General features: G+C 34.8%; 1 protein-coding gene across 1 annotated transcript in view; it reads right to left on the reverse strand.

Moving 5' to 3' along the window:
* Positions 1 to 20,837, reverse strand: part of MOXD1 (monooxygenase DBH like 1) — an 80,542-nt gene that overhangs the window by 52,139 nt on the left and 7,566 nt on the right. Inside the window, exons 2-4 of the mRNA XM_079781470.1 lie at positions 9,109 to 9,255; positions 7,023 to 7,190; positions 6,811 to 6,894 (exon numbers count right to left, since the gene is read on the reverse strand). Coding sequence (XP_079637596.1) covers positions 6,811 to 6,894; positions 7,023 to 7,190; positions 9,109 to 9,255 — 399 coding nt within the window. The remainder of the gene's footprint in view (positions 1 to 6,810; positions 6,895 to 7,022; positions 7,191 to 9,108; positions 9,256 to 20,837) is intronic.

Below are 20,837 nucleotides of genomic sequence, written 5' to 3' on the forward strand. Positions count from 1 at the left end.
ATTTGGTTTATAACAATGGACGCAAGCTATGAAATCTAATTCCCAGGGAATCGTTTCTTCAAAATAAAATAGAGACTTACTGCCTACCATAGTTTGAGTGCAGTCCTACTCAAAGTATGAGAAAATACTAGATGGAGTTTAAGTTGTCCATCTCTATAATCCCCATCAAGAGAAGAAAACAAGCAATTACAAGCCTATTATGTAACAGGTGTTTTCACTTGTATTCATTTCATCTTCACTAGAAATTATTTTTCATACTTCACAAAGGAACACACAAACTCTGAGAATTTAGCTTGCCCAGGGTAATTGAGCTAATAGAAAGCAGAGTTAGACTACAACCCCTACCTATCTCCAGAGCTCATCCTGGACACTGTACCAACCTGGAAGCCTTGCTCACCCTGGCACTCTTAATTTCTATCCAATTAAAATTACATTATTTTGAAGATTTAGATTATTTACTTATTTATTTAGATTTATGTTATTTAAATTATTTCCAATATTTAGAGGTACATGAAGCCAACATAAATTGGGAATATGGCTACTGCTTATTGAGCTATCTAATAATATATGCCAAACATAGAACTCTACAAGCTATCTCATTTAATGATGACTGCCACCAGTTGAGACAAGTTATTACTATTATTATTATTCCCATTTTCAGGTGGAAACAAAAGCCTCAGAACATATGCTAAGAAAGCCCATGCCCAAGAGACTAAAGAAGGGGGCCTTTTAACTCAAGGGAGGCAGTGGGGTCCTATGCGTTTTACCCTGCCATGCCCTGGGACAGTGAAAAGCAAGCATATCAGGAACTCAGACCACAGGGCATCCAAACCCCAGCGCAGAGTTCACTTCTAGTTTGTAGCAAGTCGTAAATATTTACAAGTAAAAAGAGCCAATGGAAATCATCTGGTCCAGTCCCTTTATTTTACAGACAGGGAATTTGAGAACCAGTGTGAGGTTAAGCACTTTCTCTAAGGTCAGAAAGATAATTAGTGACAGAGTTAACAATAAATCACTTCCATGAAAAGACATGCTTTCAAAGTGAATTCAATTACCTTGTACCCTCAAGTGGTTATTAAGAACACCCATGTAGCTAGACAATCTCCAGTATTTCTGTGAAGTAGATGTAACCCAAGAGGATCTGAAAAGAACTTTGCAAAACTGAGCAAGCTAAGTCAACCATTTTTAAAATGTGCTAATTTGAGTCAAACCAAAGTTACAGTATTAGCCATGTAAATGCCCAAGTATTTTCATCTCTTGTCTAGAAGATAAAAGAAATATAAAATTTCATACACACTTGGATATAAGGGTATAATTATTTTTGTTTTTATAAACTGTGGATGACAAATTCCCACAGAAGAGGATTCTTTTGCATTTATAGCATAACTTTTCCTAGAGGTCAAGAATGACAAAATCACAGGTGCCAGTGGTAATGAACTGGTATTAAGAATTCAATAACCAAATAGAGTGTTACAAAATGCTTAAAAGGAGTGGAAAGTATTTTCACATGGGTCCTCTTTGAAAGTTAATTTCTTTCAACAAACTAAATAAATCTGCCTAAAGATTCACAGATTTGCTTTTAGGAAATACTAAATTAGTAAAAGACAGAGAGGAAATGTCAGTAAGCCAAAAGAAGTTATACAAAGTTAGAATGGAAATGGGTAAAAATACAAACAACCATTCAGCCAATAGTCAATAGAAAACACCTACTAATCTGCCACATAATAAAGTGAAACAGAAGGTGAACACATGAAAAAACAATGAGAACTAAAGAGGAGAGTCTGTGGAAATGCATCCTGATGACAAACCAAAAAGCTATTTCCATCAGGGGAAAAGCACATCAATTAAAATATATTTTGCAGAGTTTCATGGGGGTGGGGAGGAAGAAGATATACTGACAGAGAAGAGATAATTCTAACAGTTGTCAAATCATGTAGTCTGAAATTTAGAATTCCCACAACTTACTAAGTTTAACCCTGAAATCTTACACATTTTCAGAAATAGAAACCCTCTCTCATACTTGACATTTCAGAATGTGTCAATGCTAAAATTTGGCATTTGATGGTGTCATTTTAGTAAAAAGAAGAGAAACTGGGCAAGGCTGCAATGCCCATTTAACATAGCATATAAAGTCAACTGTTCATACTATGAGTCTAGTATAGGAAAATCAATTTTTGAATGACTATTTCATGGATATACAGTACCCTGCTTCAAGGACATTTCATGGTTATTCAATGACAATTATGCTTAGATTTCCTTGTCCTAGGAACCATTCCCCAATTAAATCATTCAGATTTATGAATGCCACCAACAGAAAAGAATAGTAGCATCTAATTTCGTGGCAAGAAAGATGTTCTGTTCAGTAGCAAGTAGAAAGCATAGCAATTTCTTTCCTTCCTGCATCTATTGATGAGGATCATTGACAGTATTTGTTCACTTCAACTTCAGATTTCTCCACAACAGGCCATTCTCAAGATGATCTCCCTAAATGAAATGAGTGACATTCTAGGTTTTATTTGAAACTCTGACTGTCTGGAAAGTGTTGGCTTGTTTGGGATTCCTCAGCAACCAGAGACCTAACAAGATGATCAACAGATTAACAATTGTGCGTTGTTAGTGATTTAGATAAATTTATTTAATTACTTTATTTAACCAACACTGTGTACCAGACACTGTTCTAAATACTTACAAACATTAAACTCCTTTGATTCATTAGTAGTCATAAGAACTCTATTGGGTAAGAACTATTATGCCCATTTTCCAGATGAGAAAAACTGAGGTTCAGGGAAGTAAATAATTTTCCCGAGAGCACAACAGATAAAAGTAACCCAGTCTTAAAACTCAGTAATGGTCAACCTTTTTGCATGATGCTCTATCCTTTTCTGGGCCTCCTCACTAAATAGTAGCTCTCAATGAAAAATCATTCAGCATGCAACACTGAAAACAAATGGCCTAATAATAATAGTTGGAATTATTAAGAGCTTTCTATGTGTCAGATAATGTGCTTAGTGTTAACAATTTTAAAAAAAGAACTGATGTTTATTTTTCAGTATAAACAATCATATAAGGAAGGTACCATTACCCATTTAAATGACAAAGTTAAGCTGTGGATGACAGTTAACTTTCCACAGTTAAACAACTAATAAAGGGAAGGATTCAAACCTGGCCCTTTGGGATGAAGAACCCACCTACTTACCATGAATCTGGTCCGTTAAGAAGAAATGACTAAGAAATGATGATTCAGTCTGGCTATTTTTCCTTTTTTCCTCTTTAACATCATAGGCCATGAACAACTATTTATTATTATTGAATAGGACATATCATGTTTAAACAGATGAGTTAGGTGTTTAATTTATCTATGAGAATTTCCTGACAATTATCTTCAAAAAAAGGAGTGTGTTAAACAAATTGATAACTCCAGCTTCTATCAGAGTATACCCAATCCTTACTGGTAGGTGATAACAATAATACTATTACTAAAGAAAGTGGAAATAATCACTTCCCCCCTAAAATTTTAAATTTAGGGTAAAGTCCCCTATTTGGCAAAGGTAACTAGGGTCATGTTTATTGTGTATGAAGAGATCAGCTGGATAGTGGGTCTCAAGACAGAGAGACAGAGATGAGCTCTTATGAGAAGTGTGGTTTTAATATAAATTACCAAGAATTTTCTTTTTTATATCTACATCTGTGTGCAAGTGGTCTGTGCTGTCATTTGATGATACAAACATTTTCAAGTCACAATTTTAAACATTTGTACAAGATCAAAATACAAATCAAAAACTGGAATCACAAGTAAATAGAAACCACCAATAATTTTTATTATAATACTATCTTTAGTGAAGATGAAAGTATTTATCTTTGTCATTTTGTAATTTTAGATATTATTTACCATATATCATACTTTTAGTAGTAAATATTTATATCATTACATGATTAAAATTTAAATTAATAATGTAACGAATATTTTGAATTTCAGTCATTTAATTAAATATATTCATGATCAAGGCACTGATTTTTTAAATCTGCTTAGCTTTATAATTTTTATTACAACTACAAAGTGTACTATCAACATTAAACTGCAATTATAAACTTTTCCTTGGTTTGAAATAGAGTGCAGACAATAAAATTGATTTCTCACAATACTACTCTAATGAGAATGTTCTTAAAACTCACTTCAAATGACATACAACATAATACAATATGAAAACAATATTCTTTTTTCTGAGAAAGTACCTTGGTTTGTATCAGAGAAGGACGGAGGCTTTTGGATATAGCGATTTGTAAGACATAAGCTAAGAAATAATTAGCATTTAGCGAATGGCTTTTCAAAACATAGGAGTCTTTGATTCTATGAAAAAGATATACTTTTCTTATATTTTAGAAATCATCTCTGCTAAGGAAAAGAGATTGAAAACGAGATGTTCTTAAGATAAGTTCTAAGTCTATGAATGCTACTATAGAAATTCATTAAAATTATTGTCAACTGCCATATGCTACAAGTTAAAACTCAAAAGTTACACAACCTAAATGTTGGAATTTACTTTTCCAGTAAACCTTCTTGGTCTTTTTGTATATTAGCCTACTTGAATTCATTTTTAAGTTAAATGTTTCATAATACTTAATGAACTTTAAGATATTTTAGGGTTTAACAAGCTCAGGAATTTATTATAAGTAGTATTCTTGGATAATAGTAGAATTTTAAAATCTGGCCACCAACCCTCTGCCCTGCAAAAATGAAAGCTCGTCTCTGACCTGTTGCCCTCCCCTCAAATCCCCTTTGCTGGGGTAAAGAACTTCTGCCCTTTTATAGACTTCCAAACACTGCAAAAGATGCTCCAAAGCCTTTCAAGTCACTGAGAGCCCTCTTGATACCTAGTAAAGACAGCAATGTAGACCAAAACATACTTAATTCTAAGCACACCCTTTGATAGAGATGCCCACACATCTATTACTAGGATGTGCTTGTCAAGGGAAATCTAAGAATTCTTAGATGAGATACCAAGCAAATGTCCTACGTGGAGGGTCAGAACACATGCTCCTTTAAATGTAGACAATTATTTTTATTTCATTCAACTTAATCATTAGCATTAATAAGGAAAGGATAAAAAATGAATTAGTATAAGTGATTAAGGGCTTTGCATCCTATCAAATGAATCAAGGACCTAGTTTGTGAAACATTTGTTCTTATTTCTGAACCTATGGTTTTTTATATGTCCCTTAAGCCAGGTTCCAGTTAAATTTACTGCAAATGACACACAGTAGTATATGCTCAGTTTATAAAGAGTGGGGCAAAAATAAGTTTATAGTCATTCATATGGAAAATAACACAATAATTAATAAATAATAATATAAGAATACATCTGTGTTTTGTATATTCACAACTATAAGCCTACTTTCGCCCCACACTGCATAACTATAGCATTCTCTTTTCTGAGAAAGACTTTTCCTTGGTGTCAGGAAAGAACTTATGCACTGTATTTATATGTAAAGCTAGAATCTGCATTTCCTTTTTACAAGTAAGAAACAGAAAATTACATTGCACAGAGGTAAATGACTCATCTGCAGTCATATTAATGCTGTCTTCTGATTGCAAAAATATTCTACAAATATTTAGATCAACTTACTAATTCAGTAAACATTTCTCAACCTGCTCCTCTTGCTTCTCTAAGTAGTTATGAATCATTCTGTAAATGAAAAGCAGGTATGTGCCACTGGAATATATTAGAAAATGACAAATTCATGTCATTTCTTAGAATACACTCAGTATTTCCATTTCTACCAAAATGCTTTGAGGTTGGTAGGGAAAGTGTTAGGACTGACCACCTTTTGCAGATGAAGAAATCAGGTCCTACAACGCACATTACCTCAGGGCGAATTACCTGAGACACAGTTAATTAAAGAGTCGACCTGCGAATCCTACCTATATATTTCCCTCTAGATTCCAGAATCGACAAGTTTGGTCCTTTCTCACATCCACACTATTTCATTACCCAGTCTGAGGGCTGGCAAAAAGTTGGCAATGTCTGGCCTCCCAAATGTTTACAGTGTTTGATATGCATTATTTTATTCTATCTTATTCCTTCCTATGTCTTGGTCCTGACTCCTACAATCTCATTTCGGTTGAGACCATGGATATCTTCAGCCACCGTGGAACAGCCAAATAGTTACCTAGCACAGAGCCAAGGACCTGTGAGGGTTTTTAAATACTTGTTCATTCACCAACTACAGGCAAAAGTTTTGGGAGATCTATCCCTGAGGGAGTGGGGGGAATTATATGCCACAGGCAAACTGGGCTTATTTACTACACAATTCTGTATTTTTTATCTTCTGTATAAATTCACTAATTTTCTTGTTTTCCTAGTTTCAAAAATAGTGTAACTATTATCTTTATGAGAATATTCAGTATTTTCAATGACAGATATTCTCAAACAATTTTGGTGGGGAATGTAACCTTCCTGGATATAATTCACCAATGCATAAATATATTATTTTAAATTGTAATTCCAACAATTCAAATTTTAGAAGTGTTGTCTAAGATAAACTAGAGCTGTTCAAATGCATCCAAAAACTTTTACCTTTAACATGTAAAACTAGGGACAAAAATCCAGAAGACTAGCTACAATCCAAGCATTCTCCTTAAATTCGGTGTCTCTCAAGACAGTATGTGTGTCAGATAAGCCAGTTCTTGTTCTCTAAATAACTTTCATAAAATGGAAAATCATTTCTATGTATGTTTTACCATTTTCATTTTTAGAACAAGTTCTAGTCCATTCAAACAAATTAAGTTTAGCCTGTGAGTGAGTCACATACCTTTATTACATGTTGCTTTTCCTGAAACACAGGAATCTTAAACATTTGGCACCAATATGTTGTACCTTTGTTTGGGACGGGGACCTGTCTTAATAAAAAGGGGAGGAGAACACAAAGTCACATTCTCTTGACAAGAGATTAAGTACAAGTAAAAACTCTTATACACTTTCAATAATCGCACTCCTGCAGTCCTAAAACCTGAAGAAACTTACGTTCTGATTTACCAGCTCAAAGTATGGTATGGCTGTAGGCAACACATTGGTTTTCTCAGGATTCAGCAGCCGCAGGCTCTTGGTGCCACGATTGGAGTTGTGGTACTTGGGACCGTCTTCTCCCACGTCTTCATGGTGGTAGGCCCAGATCACTTTCACAGTGCTCTCCTGGTGATCAGACATGGACACAATTATCTCAGGAGAAGTGAAGAAAAGAGAACAATAACATTTGGAATTCTCTAACATTAATTGTGTAAATCTGATTTGATCATTAAGTATCCAAATAGACAAGTTTGTGTGTGTGTGTGTGTGTGTGTGTGTGTGTGTGTGTGTGTGTGGTGCGTTTCGGGTGGCGGGGGAGGCAGAAATTGTCTCTCTCAACAGGCAAGATTATGTGTTCCAAAGCACAGTGAAGGACAACTGACAAATAGGTATGCTTTCACGCATTCAAAAACAACAAATCATTGTCATACTAAACCTCCAAACCAGCAACTGGTAGTTACCCAGCAAATATTCTTGTTAAACAGCAGAGATTTTGGAAAATTAAAAGCTGTTTTGATGACACAGACATTTTAGGGAAAATAAATAAGTAGAATGGAAATTAAAATTATTTTCCAGATCAGAAGTTTTTCCTTTCATATGCACTAAGGAAGGAAATCCCAATTCAATCCCAGTTATATGTGTGAATTTACATAAAATGCAAATACAGGAGGAACTTCTGATTCTGGGTTTGTTTGTTAACCTTGAATCTATTTAATAGTCACTTTATGAATCTTGGGACTTTCTAAGGAATCAGTCCATTATTCATTTTGATTTTAGAAGTTCACGAAGGTGAATCAGTTACAAATCAGATGAACTGCTGTCTTCCAACTAGGGGAAGTACTGTCATATGACATTGGTTTCCATTTAGCAACCAAGAGAGATTGCCCAAAAAGTGGTAGGACTGGAGGGAGGGTTTGCTGGGTATAAAGGAATTGTTTAGTCCCCTCATAGATAAAGGTGTCTTTGTCAGATCTTCGTAATAAGAACTTTTAAAATAAATAATACAGTAAATGCTATTTATTTTAAAAGTTATATTCTTGCGCTAGCCGCTTTGCCTCAGAGATAGAACATCCGTCTGCAGACTGAAGGGCCCCGGGTTCGATTCCAGTCAAGGGCATATACCTCAGTTGCAGGCTTAATCCCAGGCCCTGGTGGGGTACCTGGGCACCTGCAGGAGGCAACCAATCTATGTGTCTCTCTCACATCGATGTTTCTCTTTCTGTCTCTCCCACTCTCTTCCAGTCTCTCTAGAAATCAACAGAAAAATATCCTTGGGTGAGGATAAATAAAAAGCTATATTCTTTCTTAGTAAGTCAAATGACTATAGTAGTTATTCCATTAAAGTACAAAAAGTGATCCATGTCTTTGCATGTGTTTTTTCTTCCTCTTTTACTCTGTAAGCTGGATGTTAATCAAAACAGCTTCAGATCTTAACATTCCTATTTTAAAAGCTTTGATTTACCAAATAAAAGAGATAATTTTACTGGTCCTTACAAAGTGAAATTGATCTAAGATATTTGTGGAAACTCCCAAAGTACCACATGAATTATATAGCCTCTAAATATTTAATTTGCATATGTATAAAGATATTACTTTTTGCATGAGGTCTGCCAATAAGAAATCTGGTATAATATGTTGATAGACAATTTTAATCAGTTTACTATTCATCTTGATTTTAGAAGTTTACTAAGATGAACCAATTACAAATCAGAGGAATTATATTCAGGATCATACTTCTCTCTCCTGTAATACATTTCTCACAATCTTTATTGTCTATTTTCAAAGCAAAAACTCTTTTGAAAGTCAGTACACTATACAGCTCTTCAATGTTTGCGATTCACACAAAAATTGCCTTTATTGATATTTATAGTCTTAGATTGTTTTTTGTGGCTTAGAAAGAGAATTCAAGAACATTCCCCCAAAGACGATGTGACTTTGTTATCAAATATAATTTTTAAATACTTGTTCCTTTTATTCTGTAAAGGGTTTTACAACTGTAAGTGTACAATTTATTCATGCATGCATTCCCTTGGAGACTCCTTACCGTTATGGTCTTGTCATTGATGTCACATGTATGCAGTTCTCTGGTAAATTCAATTACTGTGTGTGTGCTATTTTCCATGGCATAGTCTAGGTGGTAATCTTGCTGTGCATCTTTTTTCAACTCTCTATTTTCATTTGTAAAATAATCCTGTAGAAAATATGGAGGGAAAGTCAGTATATCCTAACTTCAGAAGGAAACGAGTTTAGATTAAGAGGACCTTAAAAAACTGATTCTGGGTTTGCTTATTACATAATCCTGTATTTCTAGTCATTTTGTAAGCCCTGGAATTTTCTAAGCGTCTGGGGGTCCCAGTTAAGAGAATCAATTCCCTAGGGAATTGGCCCATTTTCAGCTTCTGGACCTTCAGGAAAAGGCAGTGTGGATGTATAATACCATAAAGCATCCAAAGAGATGGAACATTTGAGATCACTAAGTGTGAAATTGTTTGCCTCAAAGTGAAATAACTAGTTTGTGGCAAAGCAAGAACTAGCCTCACTATTTTCCTGGATGGAGTATCCCTTCTGCACTTAAGCAAGGAGACCCATCCTTACAGTGTTTTAGTATGAGCTTTAACGGTATATGCTTATTAAAATGAAATATAATAAAAGTAAGAAAAGAAACTAACTGAATTATAAGATATAGAAAAACTAGGGAAGTTTTGTTTTTGTGGATCAGCTGTAACTTTTGTACTAAACTTCTTCAATGGTATACAGTTCACTTCTAGGAGGCAGACAGATGCATCAGAGAGGGCATGAACTTTGAAAACAAATTACTAGGAGTTGACCCCAGGCCTCCCCTAAATGCCCTGAAGAACTGTTGAAGTCTAACTGTGGGCTTTTATTCTAACATTAGTAAAATGGGGATAATATAGAATATACCCTACTTTATGGATTTTGAAAGATAAATAAATGAAATAGCATATGGGGGTGTATGTGAATGCCTACCATGGTTAGTGCTCATTTAATGACATTTCCTTCCCTCTTCTAAATTGTAATTTTTTCCAAAATATTTCCCTATGCCTTTTACCATTAGCTTACTATATTGAGAGTTATGAAGATCATGTTTTTAATTTTCATCATTTATAGACACAAATTTTGCCTTAACTATTCTGGTTTTTCAGTACATAATGATTATTTTTGGTAAATCGCAAAGAATTTTTTTAGAATATACATGCTAAAACATAATTATACTAACCTTAGAAACACTAAAATTACATTTGAAGAAATGATTGCTATGTTTGGGAGAGAAGATACAGTATACAAAAAAAAAAAACACACCTTAAACCACCAATAAATGTCATACTTAAATGGATGGCATTTGGAACTTTTATTCCTAGTACCTTATAATCATGTGTGTGTGTGTGTAAATTTGACATCCAGGATCCCAGATCTAGACATTGTTCAAATCCCACATTATTGGCAATGCTCAGAGCCTAACTTTTTCACTCTAGTAACAACTACAATTTATTGAGAACATACTATGCCCTAAGCCCACTTTAAGCATTTTACATGTATTAACTCATTTAATCTTCATATCAAGTCTATAAGATAAAACTCTATTTCACAAACGAAGACACTGAAGCACAAAGAGGTGAAGCATCTTGCCCAGGACCACATGGCGGGTAAGTGGTAGTAAAGCCAGTATTCAAACACAGGCAGCCTGTTCTAACTGTAGTAACCACTTTAGGAAAAGTATGACTTAGTTCATTTTTCTATGAAAAAAAAAATGTATACATCAGGTTTTTCACATAAAATCTTACTTTTCCTACTGTTAAAGTTGGGGTTTGTAAAAAAAATATATTTTGAGAACTAGTTGTAATTGTGAAAGCAATTCAAATGAAATATTTCTATAAAACTGTGATTTCTCCCAATTTTAATTACACAGATTTTCAACATGTAAATGAAACAACAGTGTCAATAGGCAACAGGGAATTTAGATAAATGAACTGTGCTTTATACTAAGCTCACATTTCATTACATGAATCAAGCAATCACAGTTTCGCAAACAAAAAGAATACAGTACAAAATGTAATCAGTTCGAAGAGTAGAATAATTACCCTAGTCTTACAGACATGTTTCCAAAACCATTAGTCTCTCTAACTATCCAGCTGGCTTGCCAGTTCTCCATTCGTTCTATTTCCATTCACCAAGACCAATTCCTTCCAGCTATTCTACTTTTTCTGGCTTTTCAGATAACCTAGCTCTGAGAAAGAAAATGGAAGAAACTTCCCTCGGGACTCACTAAAAATCCTACGGTTCATCTGCCCTGTGTACACTGCTAAGTTTACATTTTTTGTAAATGTTCAATATATAGAAAAGACAGCTGCCAATTATGTTGAGATTCCAGATCCTGGAAAAAATGTGATTGTCTAAAAGAGCTAATATCTCTAACCTTCATGAGGGAAAACATGAATGGATTTGATTAACACTAAAATTGAAATGCAAAACATTCCCATTACAATTTTGTTCCCATTTTTCAAATTTTAAGGCTTATTTGGAAACATATCTTCAGATTAGCTGTCCAACTAGTATTATTAGTTACATGTCTACTTCAGTGGGGCCCTTATTAATGAGGAAATCCATGTTACTCTCTTGCTGTTCTCTCAGGAAACCGCCCAAGACAAATATCATAAACCTTCTCTATATCAGATGCCAACACTTCCCCACCCTCAGTTTATGATCAAACATCTCATTTTATTGAGAGAATTTCGGTGAGAACACACAGCGTACCTTCTTTCTATCCTAAGTAATATCTACTTTATGAAATCATAAAACATACTTAATCTAAATGAAATCCTGCCCAGCTGACGTGGTTCAGTGGTTGACCAACAACCTATGAACCAGGAGGTCACGGTTCAATTCCCAATAAAGGCATATGTCCAGGTTGTGGGCTTGGTCCGCAGTGTGGGGCCTGCAGGAGGGAAATGATCAATGATTTGCTCTCATCATTGATGTCTCTACCTTTCTCTCCCTTTCTCTCTGAAATCAGTAAAAATATATTTTAAAAAATAATAAGAAGAAAAGAAATCCTAAATAGAGAAAATTAAAACAAGGAGCAGATGGGACAAGTAGAAAACAAATAGATGTAAATGAAATGAAAAAGAAACATTAAAATAGATCCTACATACATAAAAAAGTTAATAATATTATGCACACCTTGATACATAAAACTTGGATAATTTAGATGAGAAACAAACTCCGCAAAAGACGCAAACCAGCAACTTAATCAGAAAAAGAGATACTCTAAATAGCCCTATAATCTACTCATGAGTAAAAGCCTTCCTACAAAGAAAATTCTAAGCCAAAGTGCTTTTACTTGATATTTTAACCAAATATTATTTAAGGAAGCGATAATATCAATCCTTCACAAACTCTTCTAGGAAATAAAAAGGAAAGGGCACTTCTCAACTCATTTTTTGATGCTAGCATTACCCTGATACCAGAACAAAAGCGTTACAGGAAAATTTACAGATCACTTTCTTTCATGAGCCTACCTGCACATTTTTTAAAAATGTATATTAGCAAATAGTTATATATAAAAAAGGATACTATATCATGACCATGCAGAGTTGGTTCAACATTAGAAAATGAATCAATGCAACTCATTGTATCAAAAGTCTAAAAAAGAAAACCATATGATCATCTTGATAATGCAGAAAAGCCATTTGAAACATTCATCCATGGTTAAATCTCTCAGTAAACTACCAACAGAAGGTAGTTTAAACTTATAGATGCCCTTAAACTTACAAAGGGCATCTATAAAAACCTTACAGCTAACATTATACATAATGATGAAAGACTGAATTCTTCCCCCTCTAAATTTGGGACAAGTAAATCCTAGAAACAAGGTAAGAATGTCCACATTCTCCACTTCTAGAAGCCTCTACTGTTGATTGCCCACCTCTGATATCTGTCTCTGTCATTCCCATCCCCTAACTTGGACATTAAAGTTCTCTCTTTGACATTATACTCGTCTGTGTTCATATTCTACTCCAAGAGTTTCACATCATCACCTTTATTTAATCACATTTCCAAAAGTCTATTAGAGACCTTCACCTAGAAGTCTTTTTGTCATCTCAAATGCAATATATCCAAAATTATATTCACCTTCAATCTGTAAGCTTATTTTCTTTATTTATACTGCTCTTCTCCCAGCCATCCAAATTCAAAACCACAGTCTTCTTTAACTTCTTCCTCTTTACAACTTCACGGATAGCCCCTGCTCCTATCATGCCTTCCTTTGAAAAAATAACCCACCTTTTACTTCCACTCCATTACAGCTTCTCCTGTCTCAGTTCAGACTCTACTACCTACATATTTCTGTCAGGTTCTTCCTTCAAACTCATTCTCAGTGTGTCAATAGATCTAATTCGACAGTATATAGTACAAAGTCCTATAACTTAGATGAAGTTTCTCTAAAATTTAGTCTCACCTGATTTTCCAGGATGACTATCACTAATCTTACCACATGATCTTTATTATCTATTTTTTATTCCCCTTAAATACCGTATTTTCCGGCGTATAAGACGACTGGGCATATAGAAGATTTTCCTGGGTTAAAAAGTCGTCTTATACGCCAGAAAATACGGTACTCTGCCTTTCCCCAGCTCTTTGTTTTGTTCACATTGTTCCTCTCTATCTCCCCTGCTCTCCTCCCCCCACTGAGATTGCTCTCCACTAACTCCACCCACTGAAGTACTTGCTTCTCTTGAGACCCATGACTCTATCTCCTCTATAAAGTTTTCTTTGATCATTCCAACTGGAAGTGACCATTCCTTCTCTGAATCCCTATTCTTCTACCTGCACTCCCATGTAGGATGCAATATATTCTAGACACAGCACTATCTTCTCAGCCATGAGACAACTACCCAGAAATAGATACCTAATCTTGTTAACCCAGTTACTAATTTGTAACTTTAGAGTAGTTGTTTACATTGTAAATAGAACAAAAAGAGGGAGACAACAGATTATTTTTTCACTTGCTTTCAATTATATTTACATATGGTTAAGATCTGAAGTGGAATGTGTTTAACCAGATGCTAGAATGAGTTTGGGTCTGCATGATCTGCCATGCAAACACATCTGGCACTGAACTCTGGGGATCTTGTTACAACCTTTTAGGCCCTAAATGAACATGAATCTTATGAGACTGACATCAGCATTTAGGAATAAAAAAGTTCATGCATGCAAACAGTCTTTGAAATACTTTTACACTGAATGGCATTCCCTACTTATTGTAAAGGAAAGAAAAAATAGATCTGAGAGAGAGAAACCATGTTTTAGAATGTTTTCTAATGTTAATTTATATCCTCAGTGCCTAACAGAGTGACTTGCACAGAGCAGAGGCTAATTAAATATGCATGATTTTAAAAGGAGTATCCTGCCTTTCCTTTTGCTAATTGTAAATGAAAATAAAAAATAAGCACCATATTCCAATATTCACATCTTTGTGATAAAGGAATAACTTGGTGGGAGCAAAATGTTCCCCAGTAGCACCTCTTTTCTTCCTTCACTCTGTATTAATAAAATACATGGTCTATAATCAAACACAGTCTTAAGGAAGTCCATATTATACAATAAAAAATGGCATATTGGCAAACCTTAGAAGAACAATTAAGTGAGGCAAGAGGAGAGAAAAAAAGCCAGGTCCCAAATTTCCTATCATTCAACTATTATTGCTTGGAGGAAGAAAAGAAGTAGGGGAGGGAGGGGAAGAAGGGAAAAGAAAATAAGTCACTCAAAGACCTGTCAATCTTAAAAATCCTCATGCAAACTGGCTAAACCTTCAAAAGTATGTTTAGTGAGCTTAAGAGTTTCCTGACAGTGTGACAAAGGGATAAAGTTAGTCAAATAAATCATTAAGTGGAATAGTTATTTGTAACTATCATCCTGTAAGGTGAAAAAATAGAGAATGAATTGACAGTAAAACATCAACCAACTAAGAGTTTGAATATCGATAACATCACCTATAAATTTATATTCACAAAACCATACTAGTACTTATGAAATATTTTTTTAAAAATCTCCCAAGTCAGTTTTACTGATTTTCACCTTTAGAATTAGAACCGAATAGTGTCTCTCACCCCCACTTTCAGTCCCATTTAGCAAATGGACCCAGATGCAGCTCTACTGTAAATCCATGGTGAAGGCCATTCCTCTGCTATCTTCCTATTGTGCTTGATTCTCCAGGACTTTTCACATAAAAATAGGAATTTAATCACAGTGAACTCTCATTGTCATGGCACAGCAGCCATTATAAAAATCCAATTGTATGATATATGTATTAAATATATTGTATATTTTATAAATATCACATAAAACACTGATACATAAAAGTAGGCTCCAATAAAGTGCCATTAAAAAACAAACTCTGAAGGCAAGAGCATTGAGGAGGAGTTGGAAAGTCATGATTCTGTAGGGATTTTGTAAGAGTTTAAGATACTTTAATTATGTAAATATAAAAGCTGGTACACAGAAGCCCTTCTTCTTTGTACTTATTCAGTTGTAATGTTCTGTGAAGTGGAATGTGAAGTAATACTACCCGAGATCAATGGCTTTTATGTGGAGGTCAATCATTCCAACACAAATATCTGCATTAAGATCAGCTTCAATATGAATCATCATTGAGATAGTTTTGTTTTTATTGTGGATTATCACATTAATTAAAAAGTATAAGTGCTGTTTATACTTTTTAAAGATAAACTATTACCTATTACCCTTGAAAATCTGAGTTAATAATTAAAATCTGGCAATAAAGTTAGTCTATAGTTGTGTCATAAAAAATGTTACTCCTGAAACATGTTCTCACAGGATATTTTTTTTCTTTTGAACATTTTGTGCTTTGAAAAAATTATGAAATATATCATTAAGGTTTCAAACTGCTGGGTGGCAACTGTAAAGTCGGCATTAGCAGAAGTTGGCATTTATCATTAAGCATGAGAGCACTACTACTGGCTGCCACTTTCCAGCTAACATAACAGCCCCCCAAAAGCTAGCTTTTATATTCTACAAGATTGCTATGACCTCTTGTTAAAAAAAAACACATGATTGCACAGATGTTAAATGATTCTCACTCATTGTCAGTCTTTTTTTCTCTCTTGAATACAATCTCTGTAACAGAAGAGAGCTTTGACTGGTGCTATGTTAAACAACATAAAGTGAAAACTCAATGGTGTAATAAAAGATAGGAATAAACTGCTGGTCAGCCTGGAGAACTGAGTGTAAGCACAGCTGCGGGGAAAACCTTGAGAAAAATGTTGCCATCTGTCATCATTTTCTTCAACAGGTGCTTGCAGTTTTTCTTCTTTTTCTACGTCTCAAAAGCCTGTTCCTTCAAACATTTGCTTGTTTAATAGCAATTTCTATAATAAGTATCATGGTGATTCAATAATATTGATAGTAAAATGATAAATATTTTTGTGCTAGAGGGAATCTTTGGTCCTAAAAAATCATAAGACTATAAACAAACTATACACCAGTAGACAATCTTCAGAATTTCAAGATCAACTGATTTTAATAAGTTATTTCTTCACTAATCTTAGAAATTTGGGAAAAAAAAGTCAAAATGGAAGGGGCTTGCCTCCTAAAACCACTTCAGATAAAACTGATCAGTTAAACAGCTACCAGAATGCCAAAACCTGAGCACTGTTAGCTTGCGTTCCATGCAGGGGCCCACCTGAGCAATCTGTTTGTTCTGTAAGTGCCACCTTTGAAAATACACATCCTTACTTCTCTCCCACAATAATCTCATCTTCATTTTATTGTAACTTGATATTGTTCTAAAATTATAGAAGTATCAGAGACACAGTGAAAAATTAAAATTTGACTCTTTAACAGTAAACTTCAATGAAAAAGCAACTTCAGACCTTACTATTGAAGTAAAATATTATTTTACCTTCGTCCTATCCTATCACCATATTTTTTAGAAAATTTTAGATGACATCTCTTAATTGTCTATGACCAGTTTATGTGAGGAATAAATTTTGAGAAGAAAGCTCTTCTCTTCCTTCATCACTCCTTCCCTCTTCTTTCTTCCAACACATATTTTATTGAGTGACTACTATTCCTCAGCCTGTTTTGTAAGGCTAAAGGCACATGATTGTACAGGATAGTAGACAAAGTCCCTACCATAATAAAACATATTGTTTAGTTGGGGGAGAGTGCAGGTTAAGAACAAGACAGTTTCACAGCTCCTAATGTCTTCCCTTCTATTAATTTATTGAATAACCTAAAAGCATGAATGTGGAGTAAAATTATTTTCAGCATCATACTCAAGTTGGAAGACAACCTGAAGGCTACCTAAATCTTAGCTCCCACCAAAGGAGGATTTCTCTCAAAAATATTTCTTTTTTTTAATATATTTTATTGTTTGTTTACAGAGAGGAAGGGAGAGGGATAGAAAGTCAGAAACATCGATGAGAGAGAAACATCGATCAGCTGCCTCCTGCACACCCCCTACTGGGGATGTGCCCGCAACCAAGGTACATGCCCTTGACTGGAATCGAACCTGGGACCCTTCAGTCCACAGGTCGCCCTCTATCCACTGAGCCAAACCAGTCAGGGCTCAAAAATATTTCTTAAGAGATGATCACAGTATTTAATGCCTCCAGTGACGAAGTTCATAAACTTACAATCTCGCAAAGCAAATCCTTTAAGTTAAATACCTCTGATTGTCAGAAATGTATTTCTCATATAAAGCTAATATCTTCTACTCTTTCGTGTATATTAACTGGGTCTTTTTTCTTCCTTGTAGGCTTAAGGAAAACTGTCCACTCTTTCAAACAATCATCGTGTCTTTCCTAATTGTTATTTCTCCAGGTACAACATTGCCAGCCTTTTCCCATTACTCAGGTACCTAATTTCCAGAGATTTCAACCACCCTTGTAACCCCCCTATAGACTTCTCCAGTTCACCCACACATCCTTTAAAAATGTTATTCTAGAAGGTTTCTTCTGGTGTGATTAACCTGGTACAGAATCAATATTATCAGTATTATAGTATCAATATTACTTCCCTTGATATAAGAAGTAGAGTTTACAGGCTAATATTGCATCTCTGGGTTTAGCATGCACATCTTTTGACTTTAAAATGAACTAATAGTTATTTCTTTTTCATATAAAAAATGAATTCCAATTAAGTCCAATTTTACACTTTCTGTACATACACAACCATTTTTAACCAAGTGTTTAACTTCATTTGTATTCTCATTGTAACTTAGTTGCCTTTCATTATTTTAATATATTATTTTCTTTTTGGTCCTCATTCTGTAGCCTAATGTAGCCAGGTTGTTATCAACATATTTGGGGTATGCATGTTTAAATACCTATGATTGTAACTAATTCAACTTTATTAGTCCATCTTCTACAAGGACATCATTAGAAACCCTGATAATTATCTATCATTAGATGCACCATTTATTTAATACCCAATTATTGGCCCCGCAAATCAAATGCAAAAGAAAGTGCAATCTTGTCAGTATAATCTATGATTACTGAAACTCTAGTTGTTAGAGATTGCAAAGTATTCACAAACCAATTGCTTAAAGTTAGTCCTCAAATTTTCCCCAAATTTTCTATCAATCTCCCCCATGTATACATTTAACAGACACCTTTCCCCATGTTGAAAAGCTGGAACACTTGTCTCCATGTTATCACTTTTACTAAGTGATTGATTCATTATATTATATCTTGTATTTATTGAGTACTCTCAATGTGCCAATATTTCATTTATTTTATTTCATTTATTCCTCACAAATCCCCCATGCATGATGTTACATTATCTCCCCAGTTATTAAATAACTGGAACTACACAGGGAATATAGTCAATGTTATTGTAATAACTTTGGTCATTGATAGCTTTTAGACCTATGGTGATTGCATTGTAAGCTATATACATGTTGAATCACTATGTTGTACACCGGAAACCAATATAACATTGTATGTCAACTATACTTTAATAAATAAGAAAATAAAATGGGCAAGAGGGTCAGGTTTAAAACAACAACAACAAAAACCATGCATTAGATATCATGATTCCCTTCTTCATAAAGGAAACTGTCACTTATGGAGGTTAAGGAATTTGCTGAGGGCAACATAATGAATGAGCAGCAAGCTGTGCTGGGATTTCAACAACGACCTCCTGCTTTTAACCACTCAGTAGTTATCCAGCAGGTGTTTTGGGGGGACCTGCCAAGCACATGGACTTGTTCCTGGTACCTCGGAAGATGTGGCAGCCATCACCTTGTAAAAAATACTAATTATATACTGCTTCTGCTACTTTGCCTCTTTCTCCCTCCTGCAACTATAGCTGTGGGCATTTCGCTGCTTATTAGTAACCTTTAGAGAATGTGGGAAGGGAAAGGCTAGGTGTTTATATAACTGGAGAAACACTTGAGGAGAGTTTTTTCCAAATACAAATGGAGTCCATTTTGTTATTGTTAATTCTAATAAAAGATTTTAGAGCAGAACACTTTTCTTGGCTTCAATACAGGCTGAGAATTATCTGGGACATCCCTTTATTAATGTTCCACTGATGCCTTGTGATCATATATAACATATATTTTAGCCTCGGTGTGGGCAAATATTCCTGTTGCTTAGAAATACAGCAGCTTGTACCAACTGACTAAAGGTGTGCAAGAATGGTAGAGGGCTAGGAGGAGGAGAGAGATTTCTGGTTCAGCCTCTTTTGAAATACCTCACTACCCACAGTTCTTCCATCGCTACTCATTTATGTAGAATTATCAATCAATTCATTAAACTCATCTCACAATTATTTCCATTCTAGGAAAACCACTTTATTTTTGTTTTTACAAAATAATCTTAAATGCCAAATATTAGCTCTTGCTTCGAACATCAAATGGTCTCTCTGGCTTGCTTTGCATGGAGTCCTGCTTTGCATCCCCATGACCCATGCCTGGGATCTTCCAAGCTTCTCCACGTGGACCACAAAGGAATCACCTTATTCCTACCAAAGAGCCTGGCCACACAAGGTCAGTAGTTCCTGGACTTGTATGTACACTAGAATCACTGGGGAAACTTACAAATATATTAATGTCTGTGTCCTCCCCCGTAACAAGAGATTGTGATTTAATTGGCATGGGGGAGAGAAAGGATTTTCTGGACCTTAAAAAAGTTAAAAGACACCAAGTGATTCTAATGTGCAGACAAATTTCAGAGCACCTGACATAAGCAGTATCTTCCCCAGATCTCAGTTCACTGTTAGCTCTGACTACCCATCACTAGACTTGAATCTGCCACAGCATAAATCTATCTTGGCCTTGACCAAAGGTATCCAAAGTACCAGGAGGCCTAGCTTCTATAGGGTTTTATCTACCATGAGTTTCCTTGTATGAGTGAGTTTCAGTGCATGGACTTTGCCAGGGGAGGGGGAAAAAAGAAACTAGCAATTTATTTTTATCTAAGAAACTAATATTTGAAAATTTTAGTTTAAAAATGGCCTAAAAGATGGAAATCTTCCCCCAGACACATGTGGTTTTGTTGGTCTAGCTTCTCAAAATCTATAAGCTCTCTAAGATTATGGAAGATGAGAAAGAACACAGGGTAGAAGAGAAAAACATTCACACCTAGTATTAAAAACTTCTATAAAATCACCAAGTCTCTAGATCAAAGCTTGACAGACTCTCGCTGAGCTTACTAAACATTTGTGTAACAATGCCACAGAAATAGAAAAGAGAGCTCATGCGGTTCAGACACATTTGAAAAGTATTAATTA

The sequence above is a fragment of the Cnephaeus nilssonii genome (genome assembly GCF_951640355.1).
Source record: "Cnephaeus nilssonii genome assembly, chromosome: 9".
In the NCBI taxonomy this organism is placed as follows: domain Eukaryota; kingdom Metazoa; phylum Chordata; class Mammalia; order Chiroptera; family Vespertilionidae; genus Cnephaeus; species Cnephaeus nilssonii.